This window comes from Phocoena sinus, chromosome 1 (assembly GCF_008692025.1).
Source record: "Phocoena sinus isolate mPhoSin1 chromosome 1, mPhoSin1.pri, whole genome shotgun sequence".
In the NCBI taxonomy this organism is placed as follows: Eukaryota; Metazoa; Chordata; class Mammalia; order Artiodactyla; family Phocoenidae; genus Phocoena; species Phocoena sinus.
The window spans coordinates 26,152,629-26,171,756 of NC_045763.1; the positions used below are offsets into that span (position 1 = coordinate 26,152,629).

General features: G+C 35.7%; 1 protein-coding gene across 4 annotated transcripts in view; it reads left to right on the forward strand.

Moving 5' to 3' along the window:
* The window catches only part of S100PBP (S100P binding protein), a 31,962-nt gene that overhangs the window by 2,485 nt on the left and 10,349 nt on the right, over window positions 1–19,128 (forward strand). For 2 of the 4 annotated variants that reach the window (XM_032625859.1, XM_032625869.1), the window contains exons 2-5: window positions 3,758–3,874; window positions 4,637–5,478; window positions 6,134–6,219; window positions 7,734–7,837. In XM_032625859.1, the coding sequence (XP_032481750.1) occupies window positions 4,639–5,478; window positions 6,134–6,219; window positions 7,734–7,837 (1,030 nt within the window). In that variant the 5' untranslated portion in view covers window positions 3,758–3,874; window positions 4,637–4,638. Of the gene's footprint in view, window positions 1–3,757; window positions 3,875–4,636; window positions 5,479–6,133; window positions 6,220–7,733; window positions 7,838–11,207; window positions 11,236–16,080; window positions 16,114–19,128 lie in introns of those variants that run through there. The other 2 variants (XM_032625884.1, XR_004349095.1) reach the window with 2 other exon arrangements.

The following is a 19,128-nucleotide window of genomic DNA, read 5'->3' on the forward strand; positions in this document are numbered from 1 at the left end:
ATGTAATCATTGTATCTTTCCCCACTGACTTCTTAATTTTAAAATGTTTTTATTATTAAATATTTCAAGCATATAAAAATTATAGTTATACCATGTAACAATAACAAATACTGTTATACCCACCACCTAGCTTTATTGTTTTAGGTCTTTTCTTATTAATGTTTTTTAAAGAAATAAAACATTACAGATAGAATTGAACCTACTCACACCCCCTTGCCATTCCTCTTCCCTCCCCACCACCAGAGGTAGTCACTGTCCTGAACTTGGTGTTCTTTATTCCTATTTAATGATGTATATATATGTATCCATACACAATTTATGTTATTGTTTCTTTTTTTTTTTTTTTTTTTTTTTTTTTTTTTTTTTTTTTTTGTCTGTTTTTTTTTTTTTTTTTTTTTTTTTTTTTTTTTTTGCGGTACGCGGGCCTCTCACTGTCGTGGCCTCTCCCGTTGCGCAGCACAGGCTCCGGACGCGCAGGCTCAGCGGCCATGGCTCACGGGCCCAGCCGCTCCGCGGCATGTGGGATCTTCCCGGACCGGGGCACGAACCCGTGTCCCCTGCATCGGCAGGCGGACTCTCAACCACTGCGCCACCAGGGAAGCCCGTTATTGTTTCTTTAACAAATAAATTGTAAGGAAAAAAAAGATGGGAATCTGTAGATTAAAAAACTCACAAGACCTATCAGCCGATTGCAATATATGGCCTTTATTTGGATACTGATTTTTTTTTTATCTTAAAAAATACAACATTTATAAAATAGCTGGAAATATGAACTGGATATTTTATATGAGGAATTCTTGTTATTTACAGATGAAATGATGTGATTCCTGGGACTTGCTTCAAAATAATCTGGTAAAGGGGGAAGTGGATGGGGCAAGGTTAGCCATGGGTCGATAGTTGGAGCTGTGTGATGCGTATGTGGGAATTCATTATACTATTACGCTGTTTTTGTATATGTTTTAAATTATAATAAAAAGTATTTTTTTAAATGAGGAAATAAAATTGTGAAGAGAATGATTTGTGCAAGTTAAATGTTATATGTATATGGTATTCTGCATGCTTTTGCTCCTAGACCTATTGGAACATTCTATGAGAGAAGCTCAGAAGAGCCAGCTCTGTGCCTGTGGATGTCATGTGGCATAGGAATTGATGCTTTCAGTGGTTATGAAGAATAGTGGTCCTTTGTGTGCACAGTAAAGTTTGCAAGTAGTGATGTTTTTCTTCCAGTGAGGTTTGGCCACATTCACTGTTATTTCTCATGTTATTCCATTCCACTTGGGAAATCAAGGGAAGCCTGTGCAAAATAAGGTGGCTTAAATTATTTTTGCCAAGGGACCAAAAGCCCTTTTTGATGTCTGCATCCTTCGTAGTATATTAGAGAGTGTACTGAATGTAGAAGGCTCTGCCATTTGCTTACTGATCCAGGGCAAGTCTATCACAAGGGTGGTAGAAAAAAACAAGAAAAAACATTGTCTTTGGAATTAGACTTGGGTTTGGATCCTTGTTCTAGCATATTAACTCTGTATACTTGGTATACCAAATGCTTCTGAACTTTAGTTTCCCAAAAGTGAAAATGTATTGAACTCTTCATTTGATTAAGCAAGTGCTTGGACTAGACCTTTTGTTTGTTTGTTTCGTTTTTCTTTTTGGCGGCACCATGCTGCATTTGGGATCCCGTGCCCCCTGCAGTGGAAGTGCGGAATCATAACCACTGGACTGCCTGGGAACTCCCAGGACTAGACCTTTTGGAAAGAGTTGGAGAGTGGGGGTGGTGGCTCAGAAAGAGCCTCTGTTTCGGAAATGTGGCTGCTTAACCCCTGTGCCTGTGATACTTGTGCTTGACACCCACAAACTTCGTTAAGTAAAAGAAAAATTTTTCCAGAAGTAAACTTTTTTCTTACTGCTGCCTAAAGAAATAGCTTCACTCTATAATACAACCCAGTCACTGGCCAGAGAAATTACTTTTCATAGAGACACCTGCTTCAGTGCCGAGAACTGTCTCCCAATTGCTGAAATATTGGTAAAATAAGATAAAAAGCCATGGCAACTCTTAAGTTTAAATATAACAGCTTATAGAGTTATAGAGTTATAGAGTATATAGAGTTATATTGAGGGGTTAGAGTTGTAAAATGTGTCTCACTGCGTAGTTTATAACAGGTGCTTAATATTTCTTCCCTTTTTGTCCCATCTCATCTCTAAGATGGACAAGCCTTTTTCTTTAACTTGTTTTCCCCCCAGTTTTTTTGAGATATAATTGCCATATAACATTGTATTAGTTTAAGTTATACAACGTGATTTGATATATGTACATAATGCAAGATGGTTGCCACAATAAGTTTAGTTAACATACATTACCTCACACAAGAATTTTTTTCTAATGATGAGAACTTTTAAGATCTCTCTTAGCAACTTTAAAATAAAAAATACACTATTGTTAACTATAGTCACCATGCTATACATTACATAGGTCTCTTCTAATTCTAAAATTCTGTAATCCTTCCCATTTCCTTCTAACTTTCTCTAGTACTTCTCCCCACCCCGCCCCGCGGCTTGTTGTATCTTAGTTTCCCGACCAGGGATTGAACCTGGGCCTTAGGCAGTGAGAGTATGGAGTCCTAATCACTGGACCACCAGGGAATTCCCTCTTTCTATAGTACTTTATTGTCCATAGCATTTTGTATTTTCTCATATTGGTATGTAACTTTCAGTTTTGTCTCTGTAGGAAGATTATACATTCCTTGAGGGTGGAAATCATATCTTTATTTCTTAGAAATCTTATAGAGACAAATTATCTAGCTCAGTGCTGTGTGAGGATAGTAGCTCAGAAAATGTTTCCTGAAAGAGTACATGAACCAAAACTAAAATTCAGGGAGGGAAGTGGGTTGGGGGAGAATTCACAGTTAAAAGGCTACAAGAATTTTCCAAATTACTGAGTTTGGTGATTAAGTGTTTCTTATAGCTTCTTAGCTGTTGACATGTGATATGTAAATATCAGCTTTCTATCACCTTTGCCATCTAGAAAATAATTAGAGATTAGATCCGTCATTAGCTATTTAAGAACTAGGTTTTAATTATACAAGTAATATATAAATATTCAAGTAAAAAAGTAAAATACTAAAGTCTCCCCTTGTCCTCTCAGGATTCCCCCGCAGGTTATGACAGTCATCAATTTTGCGTTGTATTTTTCCAGACCTGTTCTTTGTGTTTATATATGTATTGAAAATGTATGATCATAATTATATATGTATATATGTATGGTCATAATACATATATTGTATGTATTATGTATGGTCATAATTATAGCTTTTATATGTATGGTCATAATAATAACTTTTAGATCTTGGGGGAATCTTAGACATCACCTAATCCCTGTTCTCCATCCCTTCCCTATTTTGTAAATGAGGAAACAAGTCCCTGGTTAAGTGGCTTGCCCAAATTATCACAGCTGGTTATTGACAGAACCAGGACAACAACCCAGGTCTTTGGACTCAAGACAGTAGTCATCTTACTAGAGCAAATGATATTCTTAAGAAAGTATAAATTGTTGGGAGGAGGAAAATTAGTTCCTTAGTTGTATAATTTTTCTTCTAAAGATTTTTCTTTGATGTTCTTGACTCGAAATCCAACTTTGTGGTATTTAAAAAAAATCAAGATCAAAATTAATAGATGGAGCACCTTAAAGCATAATGCAGTTGACTTTGTAATTAGCAGAGTTGAAAGTGATGAGAAGATCCTCTAATTTTCTTTGTGCCTGCAGGAAGGTGGGAGTCAATCATTTTGACAAGTCTCCTGAAAAGAACAGCTAGCAGGAGCTGAACCCTTTTTCCATTTGGTCTCGTGGCAAAGGCAGAGATCACACCAGCAGCTCCACACAGTATGAAAGACAATTCTTTATCTTATTGTATGCTTAAAGTTTTTTTTGTTTTTCATTTTCAGAAGTAATACATGTTTGCTTTCTAAAAAGTGTAAACTGTGAAAATCCAAACATTTTACATACATATTTATTTTGTTTGTATGTTATAGATATTATTCCATGATAGTATATACAGATTCACTTCATTGTGTTTTTAAATAATTGTAAAGTATATACAGATCCACTTCATTGTGTTTTAAATAATTGTAAAGTATTCTATAACATGAGTGTACCATGATTTTACTGAACAGTTCTGGTGATGGACATTTAGGTTGTTTCCAATATTTGGATGTTTTGAATAATGCTACTTTGAACATCTTTGTAAATGTATCTATGTGCCTTTGTACAGGTACTTCTGCGAGATAAATTTCCAGAAGTGAAATTGCTGGGTCAAATGCTGTTGCCAAATTTCTCTCCACAAAATATTGTACTGACTTATACTGTCACTGATAGTGTGTGAGGATCCTTGTTTCTCACATTCTCACCAAACTAGATTACTGTGTCATCTTAATTTTTGCCACTTTGATAGGAAAAAAAGTATCTCATTGTTCTGATATACATTTCCATGATTCTGGTAAGCTTAAATATCTTAAAACTTTCTCATGTTACAAGTCATACTGCAAAGAATTTGGAATACTAAGACACCACCACTCTCTAGAGCAGATTGGAATTGATATAAGGGTATTTCCTGTTCCTCAGCAAAACTGCCTTTTATTTCTCCAGATATGCCGTGCTCACTAGTGCCCTCTGAACAGTCTTCTGGTACCTCTCTTTTGCCTAAAGACAATGCCCCATTTTCTTGGGATTCCTTCGATGAGGACGGATTGGATGACTCCTTGCTGGAGCTGTCTGATGGGGAAGATGATGGCCATTTCAGTTTCACAGAGGAAGAGATTCAGGAACTCTTGAAGGATGATGACCTATCAAATGAGCACTTTTCTTGGGGAGGAGGCTTGCCTAACGATGACAGCAGGAATGTTGAGAAGGGAGGGAAAGGGAGTCAAATTCCACTTGATACTCCCCAAGAGAAAAATTCATTGTACAGCTTGGGACCAGAAGCTGAGACCACTAGCCTTTTCAAACTACCTCAACTAAATACATCAGTTGGTCATGGACCAACTCCTACTAAACCATTGAACAGACGCTTTGCACTAGAAAAGAATCTTATAAAAGTTACAGTTGCACCATTTGATCCAACAGTTTGTAATGTTGTACTTGATAAGGACAAGACTGATACATCCAAAGTTACTGAAAAACCCTCCTCCCTTGGAGAAGAGATGAGAGAAGATGGTCTTAGCCTAAATGAGAGCACAATTTGCACAGAATCTGAAGGGATCAGCCTCAGTAACTCTGCCTATGATGGGCCCCCACTCCCTTCTTCAAACAGTAACTTTCAACAAACTGTCTCTGATAAAAATATGTCTGACAGTAAGAAACCTACACCTGTATTCTCTCAGATCTTGGACCATTCAGAGACTCCTAATACGGGGTCAGCCTGGAGAAATGGATCACATAAATCAAGTGTTGAAATGAGGTTTCCGGTTGTTTCCAGTTCATCAAACAAAGTAAGTATATTTTTCAAGGTGAAGAGCGGAATAAAATTATTTTCATTCAGAAGCTGTATAGCAGAGCTTTGTATTCAAATAAATTGGGGTTTGAATCCTGACTAGCACTGTGACCCTGGGCAAATTATTTAGCTTCTCTGTTTCCTCACAATTTCTTATCTATAAATTGGAGTAAATGATACTTTACAGTATAGTAAAGATTAATTAAATAATTTATTGACGGTAACTGGTACATAGTACTAAAGTAACCATTCACTGAATAGACTAAGATGATGATGATTTTATTATTTCTCCTTTCTTTGGGTTTCAGCCTAAGTCTCAATCTTTGGTTGCCACGCTGTATATATTAGATAAAACAGCTGTGAGTCAGCCACTGAAGCGCTGAAAAATCTTGGACAATTTACCTAACCTCTTTGAGCCTGATTCCCTATCTGTCAAATGGGTGTAACAGTCCATACCGCTTAGGGTTTTTTTTTTTTTCTTGAGATTACCGTCATTATCTCATTTAAAGCACCTCCCTTAGTGCCTGGTACACGCTAGGGTTCACGAGTATGCCTATGTAGCCATTAGTTCAAGAATATTTCCATAAATGATGTTTTGTTGTAACTAAGGGCCATCTTTGCTTCTTCATTCTTTCTGCTCTGAAAAAACGCAGGATGTTCTTGACAAGGATTCTGGGAAGCTGAAGGTCCATGAAAAAAGACTAGGCAAAGTCATTCCTGTTCTGCAAACCAAAACAAGGTAATGGTATAGTGAAGTATTCTGGTTTCTGTTGGTTCTCTTCAGTTGCTTTCTTCCTCTCCTGAGTTTCTCCTTAGTGTGGGGAAAAAGCCCTGCACCAGAAGTAAGCATACTTGAAGTTCTGGGACTACCAATAACTGTGTGACCTTGAACAAGTCAAATATTCTCTGACCTTGGTTTCTTTGTCAATAAAATGAGGCTAATGATGCCTTCCCTGCTGCCTCACAGGGTTATTTTGAAGAGAAAAAAAGACATATTAGTGAAAGCACTGTATAAATGTAAGATTTCTTTCCCTGCGTGTGGGGAAACTTGGTCACAGATATAGGAAGTTAGAATCATTTTAACAAAAATGTTAAGATATAACTATGTAGAAAATCATTTAGTCATCTCTCCCAACTTGCATTAACTGTCCTTGGGGAGAAAATTTTACAGAGTTTGCAGATCTGGGTCACCTTTTCAATCTGTTCTCTTGTTGCCAGGAGATGGCAGTATCTCTACATGGGCCTTTTCAATTAGCAAAGCTGTTTTTTTAGGTTGAGTCAGATTGGCTTCCTTACAACGAGATTCTTTTAAAATCTTTGATTACACAGATACTAAATTTATTCCTACCACCCCTAATCCCAGTTTTCTGGGATTTTTTTCTTGTTTTGCTTTGGTGACTTGAAGGAACTTTGTGAATTGTATACAGTGGAAATTAAGGCTACTTGGAGCAGTAATAAACTCACTATCTCATCCACAGACTCCTTACAGTGTAATCAGCATGAGGGCCAGAAATTGTTCTTGCCAAGGTCACCAATGTTTTAATTGCCAGATCCAGCTGGTTCTTTTTGGTCTTTATCTTATTCCGTTTTTCTGTGGCTCTATGAAGTTAGCTATTTCCTAACTTTCCTAACTTCCTAATTTGAATTACTCAACAAATGCTTTCTGTCTCTATGGAGTAGGCAGTCTTTGCTTTGCTATGCCTTGTTTTGGTTTTTTAATCAATTAATTATTTATTTATTTTTGGCTGCGTTGGGTCTTCGTTGCCGTGCGCGGGATTTCTCTAGTTGTAGAGAGTGGGGGCTATTCTTTGTTGTGGTGCATGGGCTTCTCATTGGGGTGGCTTCTCTTGTTGCGGAGCATGGGCTCTAGGCACGCGGGCTTCAGTAGTTGTGGCACGCGGGCTCAGTAGTTGTGGTGCACGGTCTTTGTTGCACTGTGGCATGTGGGATCTTCCCAGACCAGCGCTCAAACCCCTGTCCCCTGCACTGGTAGGCAGATTCTTAACCACTGCACCACCAAGGAAGTCCCTATGCCTTGTTAACAGCAGGTTATATCTATTCTTTTTTGTCTCAACTCCATACTTGGTTGCAGCTTCATATTACGTGACTAACACTGTCTTTTGTCATTGGATCTTAGAGAGTGTTTTGAGAGTTAGTTGTTCTAATCCATCAGTTGTATATGTCTTCTCTGTACAAAGCACTATATTCATGGTTCTAACTGATTGTTTTTCCTCCTGGTTTGCTTTGTTCAAGGACTAATATTCCGACGTTTTCACCATCAGATCTAGAAAAGCAGAAGCAAAGTTATCTCAGGAATGTCATTGCTCATATAGAAGACCCAGTGGACTCTAACCAAGGTAACACAGTAATCAAAGAATGGCATATAAAAAATGTGATGAGACTTTTTTTTCCAGTGTATAGCTTAAACTGAGAGATTGTCTTGAATTTTTGTAAATTGGTGAGAAAGATAACTTCTTATCCAAAGATTTTTACTTCAAGGGATTGCCTAACCAGATAATCCTCAAAGTGGTTTGGCTAACCAGTATTAGAGAGGGGTCCAAGGAGACTCATACCAGTACATGAAAAGTGTCTCCCCCATGGCTGGGGGCTGTAACCAGACCTTTTTTGCTAGGGATTTTTTTGCTTCGGATTTTTTTGTCTAAAAATTAGTAGAAGAAAAATAATAAAAAATAAAAATTAGTAGTGGACGACCAGGCACTGCTTGGTAATCATTGGTTTTTTATTTGGAATTATTTTCCCTGTTGCCTTCAGCATTTAAATGTAAAAAGCAGGCATTTCAAATACCATCTTGCATCTTGGCATCTGAATAAAAGCTCTTGAAAGGCTTTGACTATCTTCCAGATCCTTCAGTCTGAGTTCTCCCTAGTTCATTAAAAGCTGTTGCAAACCAAAACGGCTGAATTCTTTCTCCAGCCCTCAAGAGACTATAGTCCATGTTTTCATTCATTCATCCTAAACTATTGGCTGATGGGGAAATTCCTAAAGGGAAGCTTGTGAACTGTACTGAAGGTGTAGATTAGAAAATACTGGTAAAACAGTTACTTCTTATAAAGGTCACTCCATATTCTATCATCTTGAGCTTTTTTCTCTATTCATTCAGCACACCTTTCTTGAGTACTTTCAGTGGTGCTCAGTTTGAAGATTAGGGATTGGAAATGTAAAGAGTAAGGTAGGGTCTCGGACCTCTGGGAATTGATAATCCAGAGAGGAAAAGATAATTACACTGCAGTATTGATTAGTGCTCTAGTAGAATTACGTATAAAATGCAGTAGGAGCAGGGAAGGAGCTCTTCTGTTTGTGCTTGGGCAGAGCGGAAGATGGGGAAGGAAGATGCCCTTGGTAGGCTCCACAGAGAAGATGATGTAGTTCATTTACTCTAAGATCTATTGTAAATCAGTAGGGAGGGTTTTAGAAGAATTTTTGGCTGAAGATCAAAGGAGAACTCCCCTTTCTTTGACAAATCTTGAATTACTTAGTAGTTTTTTTTTTCTTTTTATAAGGCTGTGAGTGAAAGGTTTAGAACTCTGAGACATCAGCCAGAAGAATTTTATATTCCGAGGTCCTTTTATTTTTTACCCAGAGATTTCATTAAGCAGTCAAATACTGCTCATACTGATTACTCGGCCTTACGTGTGAGATCACTTTGCTTGAACTAAAGGACTTGTGGAACTAGAGACATCCCCACTCCCACCACCCACTTTCATTAGAGGGGCAAATTAAAAGAAGTTCGTCTATATTCAACCTCTGTGGAAGAGACTTGATCATTGCTTTCCCTCTATGAGGTGTACTTTCTTTTGTATCCTAGGCAGTTGACGATGATATCCAATCACATTTTTCTTATTTGGGGCATTTAGAAAAGAAAATTTCACAAGAAGAGCAGTGAGCAGCTGCTCATATTATTGCATCTTTTCCAGTCTCTTCCTCATTCAGCAGTCCCTCTTCCACTTTATCACAACAATCTATATGCCATAAGGAACGGCTAGAATAACTAGAATAGAGAAAAGTCAGCCTGCTTTAGTGGTCGGGAAAACAAAGTCTGGGCTAGAGTTAACTTCTGGGTTCATATCCTAGCACCACTGCTTACTGGCTTTGTGACCTTGAGCCAGTAAAAACTCAGTTTTCTCATTTATAAAATGGAGATAACAATGAGGCTTAGTTTATGGGAAAATTATACGTGTAAGTAGTAGTATAATGCATAGAACAGTACCTAGCCATAGCAACTAACATTTATTAAATATTTAGTATTATTAGCAAGGAAATGTATCTTCTCATACTGAAGTTTTTATAGGTAAAAATAGTGTGATGTCAGGTGTTTGCTTTTAAATCTAAAAGCAAAACAAAACGAAAAAACTCAACCTGAAAGATTAGAGAAAACAGCCTTACAATAATGTTGATAAATGAAGCTGAGTGATTGGGGAGGAGGGGGAGGCTTATTATACTATTCTCTACTTTTGTGTATATTTGAAATTTTCCATAATAAAAGGTTGGTTTTTGTTTGTTTGGTTGGTTTTTTAAGTGCATCTTTTAGGGGATTTCTTTTTTACATCTAAGAATTTTCAACATTACCAGTTGCTCTAAAACCTTCATAGACCTCCAGTGCTTGCTTCTGCCTTCCAGGAACCAAATGTGATACTAAATGCTGTGTCACTTTCCACTGCCTAATAGTCATACATCCAACATTTAAAGATTTTATAAGCCATATTGCAGGGGGTGGGGTGGGCATATTCTTTCTCTCCTCTCTTTATATATGAATTACTGGGCAGCTAGAATCAAAAAGAAGGAGCAGAGCGTCTCCTGCTCTTCTTTTTGAGATGTTTAGTGCTATTTCACTATTTCACTTCAGGTTCCTTATTAGACACAGAGAAATTAATAGGGGGCAGGTTCAAAATTAGTTCCTATCAATTCAGTTTGAATCCTCTCCATTAGGTTAATCATCTTCTTTTACTTTATCAATAATGTATATATTATTGATAACAGAATACAATAATGTAAATCATTCTTCAACTCTATTATTGTAATATAGGTATAATCTCTTTTTAGTTTAGTGCCACATGGGTCTTTAATAGCATTTACAAAGAAATACCAACCACTTCCTTTCTGACATCCCAGCTAATGGATAACTTTATATGGGATTATAAATTCTTAGAGTAGGAAAGAACCATTAAGATCTCCTTAATCTCCTAACATATAAATCTGTTCTGTATTATCTTTGCCAAGTGACCCTTCAGCCTTTGCTTAGAGTCTAATAGTGCAGAACTCATCACCTCATGAAGCAGGCCATTCATTGCTTAGAAAATTTTTTTTTTTTAAATTAGAGTATAGTTGATTTACAATGTTGTATTAGTTTCAGGTGTACAGCAAAGTGATTCACTTACACATATGTTCATTCTTTTTTAGATTCTTTTCAGAAAATTCTAATTGTTAGAAAATTAGTCCTTACATTGAGCCAAACTGTGCTTCCTTATAATTTCCAATGGTAGTTCCTAGTTCTGCCCTCTAGGATCACAAAAAAATAACTACTCTCTTCCATTTACTTAATGTATTAGGGACCTTTCCATGTTAAATATCTCAAATTAAGATTTTTAATGATTATGAAGTATCATTTATTATTCCATTTTGATAATTAGCTTATGTCCATTTTCATTAGTAATGCTGCAGTGAACATTCTGGTTCATAAATGTTTATGTACAACTCTTATTTCTATAGGATGAATGCCTAGAAGTGGAATTGCTGGGTAAAGTATATAAACATTTTTAAAACTTTCGTTACACGTTACCAGATTGTCCTGCCCAAAAAAATTGTATTAATTTTTGTCACCAATTTGACAGGTAAATTTTAACATTTTGTTTTTAATAATTAATGAGGTTAAACATTTTTCACATGTTTCTTGGCAATTTATATTTAATCATAATTTCTTAAAATTATCTAATATCTAGTCAATATTCCAGTTTCCCCTGTTTTCCCAAAAATGTCTTCTTGTAAATTGTTCAAACAAGATCTATCTAATCAAGGTTCATGTGTTTAGTTATTGTCTCTTTAGTCTCTCTTAATCTAGGTCACTTGGTTTGTAGTTTGTCCCACCTTCTGAATTGTGTCTGATTGTTTCCTTGTGGCGTTGTTTAACTTGTTCCTCCATCCTCTATATTTCCTGTAAACTGGAAGTTGGGTCTAGAGGAGGGATTAGATTCAGACTAAGCGTTTAAAATAAACTGGAATAATTCATAGGTACCATTGTGTGTTCATCCCATATCAGATAAGGAGGCACCACTTAATGACAGATTGTTCTACTAATAGTGATGCTAAGTTTGATCACTTTGTTAAAGTGTTAACTGCCATATCTTTCCATTCTAAGGTACATTTTCCCCTTTGTAATTAGTAAGTCATCTGTGGGGTGATTCCTTGGTACCATTTGAATATCCTGTTCCACAACAATTGTTCACCTAATGGTTTGAGCATTCATTGGTGATCTCTGCTGGAATCAGCTACTACACAGAGTTGCATAGAAAATGTTTGTTTTCTAAATATATTGTTTCTTCTACAAGTACTAGCTAGCATACTTGTATGAAGATTTCAATTTTTTTTTTAGTATCACTATTATCTCATGAATTTAAAAAAATCAATGTCTTCTAATCAATTATAGTCAGTATTCTTTTTGATGCTCAATTTGTCCCAGTTTTGACCAATGAGAAATCCTTCAAGCGGGCTCCTATGTTTTGTGACATGACCCGTTAGTCTTTTTTTTTTAATTGTGGTAAAAAAAAGTAACATAAAATTTACCATCTTAACCATTTTTAAGTGTATAGTTTAGTAGTGTTAAGTTTATTCACATTGTTGTGAAACAAATCTCTAGAACTTTTTTATCTTGCAAATCTCAAACTCTATACCCGTTAAAAAATAACTAGCCTTCCCCTGCCACTCCCCCAAAGCCCCTGGTAATCACCATTCTACTTTTTTTTAAATAAATTTATTTATTTTATTTATTTTTGGCTGCATTGGGTCTTCATTGCTGTGTGCGGGCTTTCTCTAGTTGTGGTGAGTGGGGGCTACTCTTCGTTGTGGTGCGCGGGCTTCTCACTACGGTGGCTTCTCTTGTTGCGGAGCACGGGCTCTAGGCTCGTGGGCTTCAGTAGTTGTGGCACACAGGCTCTAGAGCACAGGCTCAGTAGTTGTGGCGCACGGGCTTAGTTGCTCTGCAGCATGTGGGATCGTCCCAGACCAGGGCTGGAACCCGTGTCCCCTGCATTGGCAGATGGATTCTTAACCACTGCACCACCAGGAAGTCCTCAGTGGGCCTTTTTAATTGGGATATATATTTCTCAGTTCTGAGAATTTCTTATATTTCTTTGATAATTGTTTCTTCTCTGTATAATCTACTCTCTCTTTAAGAAATTCCTAATAGTTAGATATTGAACTTCCAAGGATTGATCTTCTATGTCTCTTACCTTTTCTTTCCCTTTTCTGTCTCTGTCTCTTTATTCTATTTTCTGGGATATTTTCTATTCTTATTAACTTCTTTATTTTTACATTCACATTTATGACTTCTAAGAATTCTTTCCTGTTTTGTTCTTTTTTTTATGTTCTTATTTTATGAATTTCTTACCTCTCTCAAGATATTTTTTCTCTCTTGAGTTTTAATTGAAATAAATAAACTGCACAAACTTAAAGTATACAGTTTGTTGAATTTCGACCTATGTAAACACCCATGAAACTATCACTGCAATCAAGATAAACATACTGTAACACCCCAAACTTTCTTTGTGCCCTTTTGTGATTCCTTCCTCCTGCCTTTCCTTGCTCCCTCCACTCCCCAGGCAACTGCTGAGCTGCTGTCACTGTATACTGTTTTTTGAGCCTGGCTTCTTTCTTAAAACGTAATTATTTTGCAGTTAATAATTTTCTTGGTAGTTTATTCCTTTTTATTGCTGAGTAGTATTCCATTATATAGATATACCACAATTTGTTTATCCATTCATCTAATGATGGGCATTTGGATTGTTTCCAATTTTATCTATTTAAATAAAGCTGTTATAAACATTCATGTACAAATCTTTGTATGGATATGCTTTCAAATGACTGGGTCATACAGTAGGCATGTTTAACTTTTTGAGAACCTACCAAACTGTTTTCCAAAGTGGTACCATTTTATATACCCACCAGCAGTGTATGAATTCCAGTTACTCCCATCTTTACCAAGATTGTTTGTTGCTAGTATATGGAAATTCAGTTGATATTTGTACATTTTTATTAGAAACAGGTATTGGGTTTTATTAAATATTTTCTCTGCATCTACTGAGATAATCATATAATGTTAGAGAATTGTATTATTTGATTTTCCAGTATTAAACCAATCTTGCATTCCTGGTTTTAAGCATTCTGCACTTGGTCTTAAAGTATTATCCTTGATAGTGTTGGGTTGATTTCCTAAAATTTTGTTTTGAATCTATCTTCATAAGGGATATGGTCTGTACTTTTCTTGTAATTTCTTTGTGTGGTCTTGGTAGCAGAGTAATGGTGGCCTCACAGAGTGAATTGGGAAGTATTTCCACCTCTTCAATTTTTTAGAAGAATTTGTATAGAAAAACTGGTATCTCTTTTTGGGTGAGCTTTGGTAGTCTTTCAAGGAATTTGTTTATTTCATCTAAGTTGTTAAATTTATTGGCGTTAAGGTTAATAATACTCTGTTATTAACCTTTTATATAGTATCTAGTGATACCATCTTTCCCACTTTTAGTATTGGTCATTTGTGTTTTCTCTCTTCTAATCAGTCTGGCTGAAACTTTATCAACATTATTATTTTTCTTTTTTAAAAAAACAGATTTTTCATTGATTTTTCTCTGTTTTTCTGTTTCATTAATTTCCATTCTGATATATTTTTTTGTGTGTGGTACGCAGGCTTCTCACCACCGTGGCCTCTCCCATTGTGGAGCACAGGCTCCGGACGCGCAGGCTCAGCGGCCATGGCTCACGGGCCTAGCTGCTCCGCGTCATGTGGGATATTCCTGGGCGGGGGCACGAACCTGTGTCCCCTGCATCAGTAGGCGGACTCCCAACCACTGCGCCACCAGGGAAGCCCCCATTCTGATATTTATTACTTCCCTCTTTCTGCTTACTCAGAGTTTCATTTGCTCTTCTTTTTCTAGTTTCTTTAGGTGGTTGCTAAGATCATTCATTTGAGCCCTTTCTTTTCCAATTTAGTGAGGGATGTTAGGAGCAAGAAGAGATAAACTCATGCAGTCCACCTGTTATATTTATCTGGAAGTATGCATTAACTTTTTTTCTTTTTTTAAATCAACTTTAATGTGGTATGTTTTACATGCAATAAAATGTACCCATTTTAAGTGAGATCATCACAGCAATCAAGCTTGATAGAACATTCCCACCACCCTAAAAATTTCCCTTGTGTTCCATCCCAATCAATCTGTCCCTGCCTCCACTTCAGCTCTAGGAAAGCACTGATTTCTTTTTGGTCATTATAGATTAGATTTGTCTTTTCTAGAGTTACATATAAATGGAATCATGCAGTATGTGCTCTTTTGTGTTTGGTTTCTTTTACTTGGAGTAGTTTTTTAAAACAACAAGAAACAACTCCATGTTGTTGCATGTATGTTCTATACATCCACTGCTGAATTTTTCCTTGTATGAATATACCACAGTTTAGTCGTTTGTTGATGGACATTACTGTTTCTAGCTTTTGATTATTATGAATAAAGCATCTATAAACATTCATATATGGGTTTTTTGTGTGAACATGTGTTCATTTCTCTAGGGAAAATAATTAGGAGTGAAATTGCTGAGTCATTTAGTATGTGTTTTTTTAACTGTATTGGAAACTTCCAAACACTTTTCCAAAGTGATTATACTATTTTATGGCTTTTTTAAGGCAAAGGCTAGGTTCTTTTTTTTTAATATGAATATCCAGGTGTTCTAACACCATTTATTGAAAAAATTATTCTTTCCATGTGTTTATTTCTGACTTCTCTATTCTGTTCCATTAATATATGTGTATTTTCTTATGTCAATATTACACTGTCTTGATTACTATAACTTTATAGTAAGTCTTAAAATTGTTTGGTCCTTTGGATTTCCATAATTTTTTAAAATCAATTTCCTCTTGTCAATTTGTTAAAAAAAATACCTGTTGGGTATTTCACTGGGATTGTGTTGAATCTGTAGAACAATTTGGGGAAAGTTGATATCATAACAATATTGAGCCTTCCAATCCATGAACAGGATATAGTTCTCAATTTATTTATGTCTTTAATTTCTCAGCAGTTTTTTGTACAGGTCTTGTACATATTTTGTTAAATTAATTCATAAGTATCTTATGCTTTTTTATGGTATTGTAAGTGATACTTTTTAATTTTCAATTTCTAGCTGGTCACTGCTAGCATATAGATATACAGTTGATTTTTTATGTTGACCTTGTATCCTACAACCATGCTAAGTTTTTCTATTACTTTTGGTAACTTTTTAATAGACCCCTTAGAAGTTTCTATGTTAACATGACTTTATCTGCAAATAAAGACAGTGTATTTCTTCCTTTCCAATCTATAAGCCTTTTTTATTTCTTGCCTTACAGCACTGACTAAGATCTCTAGTACATTAAGTATGATATTAGATGTAGATTCATCATAGATGCTCTTTATCAGGTGAGGAAGTTCCCCTTCTATTTGTAGTTTGGTGGGAGTTTTTATCATGAATGAATGATGAACTTTGTCAAATGAATTTTCTGCATTTATTCGGATCATATTGTGTTTTTCCTTTATTTTGTAACACAGTGTACTACATTTATTACTTTTTTTTGACTGTTAGGCCAACTTGCATTCCTGGGGTAAAGTCACTGGGTCTTGATGAATTATCCTTTAGTCAATTTGCTAGTATTTTTAAGGGTTTTTATGTCTTGTTTATGAGGAATATTCATCTTCAATTTTTCTTGTATGTACTGTCTTCCTCTGGTTTAAGTATCATGGTGATGCTGGCTTCATAAATTTAGTTGGGAATTGTTTTCTCCTCAGTTTCTCAGTTTGTGCAGGATTGGTATTGTTTCTTCCTTTAAATGTTTGGTAGAATTTACCAATAAAGCCTGGAGTTTTCTTTTTGGCAAGGTTTGTAACTACAGAGTAATAGATACGGGGCTTTTCAGAATTTCTTTATCTTCTTTATCTTGGTAATTTGTGTCTTACAAGGAGTTTGTCCATTTTATCTAAGTTGATGAATTTATTGGCATAAAATTATTCATTAAAAATGTCCTTATTATTCCTTTAATTACTGTAGGATCTGTAGTGATGTTCACTGTTTCATTTCTAATATTGGTAATTTGTCTTTTTTTTCTTAAACAAATCTAGTTAAAGGTTTATCAATTTTACTAATTTTTTCCCCAAAGTAAGTTTTTAGTTTCATATTTCTATGTTGGCTATTTTCTTTTCTTCTCTTTATTATTTCTTTTCCATTTACTTTGGCTTTAATTTGTTCTTGTTCTCTAGATTTTTTTTTTTTTTTTTGCGGTATGCGGGCCTCTCACTGTTGTGGCCTCTCCTGTTGCGGAGCACAGGCTCCGGACATGCTGGCTCAGCAGCCATGGCTCACGGGCACAGCCACTCCGCAGCATGTGGGATCCTCCTGGACCTGGGCACGAACCCATGTCCCCTGCATCGGCAGGCGGACTCTCAACCACTGCGCCACCAGGGAAGCCCCTCTAGATTTTTAGTGTGGAAACTTATGTCATTGATTTGAGACCTAAGTCTCAGGTTTCCCTTTAAGTGCTACTTAGGTGCATCTCACAAATTTGATGTGTTTTCATTTTCATTTGGTTCAAAGCAATTTCTAATTTCCCTTGTGATTTCTTGTTTGACCTGTGGGTTATTTAGAAGTGTGTTGCTTAATTTCCAAATATTTAGGAGTTTTCAGCTATCTTCCTATTATTAATTTCTAGTTTAATTCTGTTGTGGTTAGAGAATATACTTGGTGTGATTTCAATCCTTTTAAATATACTGGGGCTTACTTTATAGGCCAGCATATGGTCTATCTTGGTGAATGGTCCATGTGTACTTGAAAATGTATATTCTGATGTTGGTAGAGTGTTCTATAAATTTCAATAAGGTTTTGTTGGTTGATGGTAGTGATCAATTCTATATTCTTACAGATTTTCTCATTAAAAGAAGAGTTCATATCTTCAACCCTAGTTGTGGATGTTTTTGTTCCTCTCAGTTCTGTCATTTTTGCCTCATGTATTTTGAAATGCTGCCATTAGATGCATATACATTTAGGAATATTATGTCCTTGTGAAGAATTGACCCCTTTATCATTATGAACTGTCCCTTTTTACTCTTAGTAATATTCCTTGTTTTAGAGTTTAATTTGTCTGATTTAAATAGCCATTCAAGCTTTCTTTTGACTAGTGTTTGCATGATATGTTTTTTTCATCCTTTTACTTTTAAACTATCTATATGTTTAAAGTGGATGTCTTGTAGACAGCATATAGTTGAGTCTTGTTTCCCCCTGGTCTCACAATCTGTCTTTTAATTCAAGTGTTAGTCCAGTCACATTTAATGTAATTATCGGTTGGATTTAAATCTGCCATCTTACTACTTGTTTTCTATTTGTCTATATGTTCATTGTTTCTTCTTTCATCTTTTCCTGGTGTTTTTTTTTTTTTTGAGTATTTTTTAGTATTCCGTTTTATCTCCATGCTTGACTTATTACCTATACCTCTTTGTTTTATTTTCAGTGGTTGTTCTAGGGTAGTAGTTCTCACAGTTTCTGGTCTCAGGACTTGTTTACACTCTTACAGATTATTCATACTCTTAAAAATTGAGGACCCCAAAATGTTTTTGTTTGTTTGCATTGTATCTATCTATACGCAACCATATTAAAAGTTATAACTGGTAAATTGTTAAAATATTTATTAATATATTTTAAGATAATTCATTGCATGTTAACATAATGTTTTTATTAAAAATAACTATAATTTTCAAAACAAAACCAAAATTTTAGGGAGAAGAATGCATTGATTTACATTTTTGCAGATTTTTTTTAACATCTAGCTTAATAGAAAACTACCAGATTCTCATATGTGAATCTGCATTCCATATCATGTTGTGTAGCCTCTTGAAAACTCCCCAGTACACTTTTGAGAGATTGCAAGTAGTAAAAACAAATAACATGTTAGTGCTGTTATGAAAATAATTTTGATCTTGTGAAGCCTCAGAAGGGTGTTGAGGACTCCTACAGATCCTGGGACATACTTTGAGAACTGTTGCTCTATAGTTTACAATACAGATCTTTAACTTTAATCAGTCTACCTTCAAATAATATACCACTTAACATATACTGTAAGGCCCTAACAATAGTACCCTTCCAAATCTCCATTTTTTGTTACTGTTTTTATACATATATTATAAACTCTTCAATACATTATTGCTTTTACTTTATTTTTTTGTTTTTTTAAAATATTTATTTATTTATTTTGGCTGCTCCAGGTCTTAGTTGTGGCACGTGGGATCTTCACTGCGGCTTGCAGACTCTTAGTTGCGGCATACACGTGGGATCTAGTTCCCTGACCAGGGATCAAACCCGGGCCCCCTGCATTGGGGGCACGGAACCTTACCCACTGGAACACCAGGGCAGT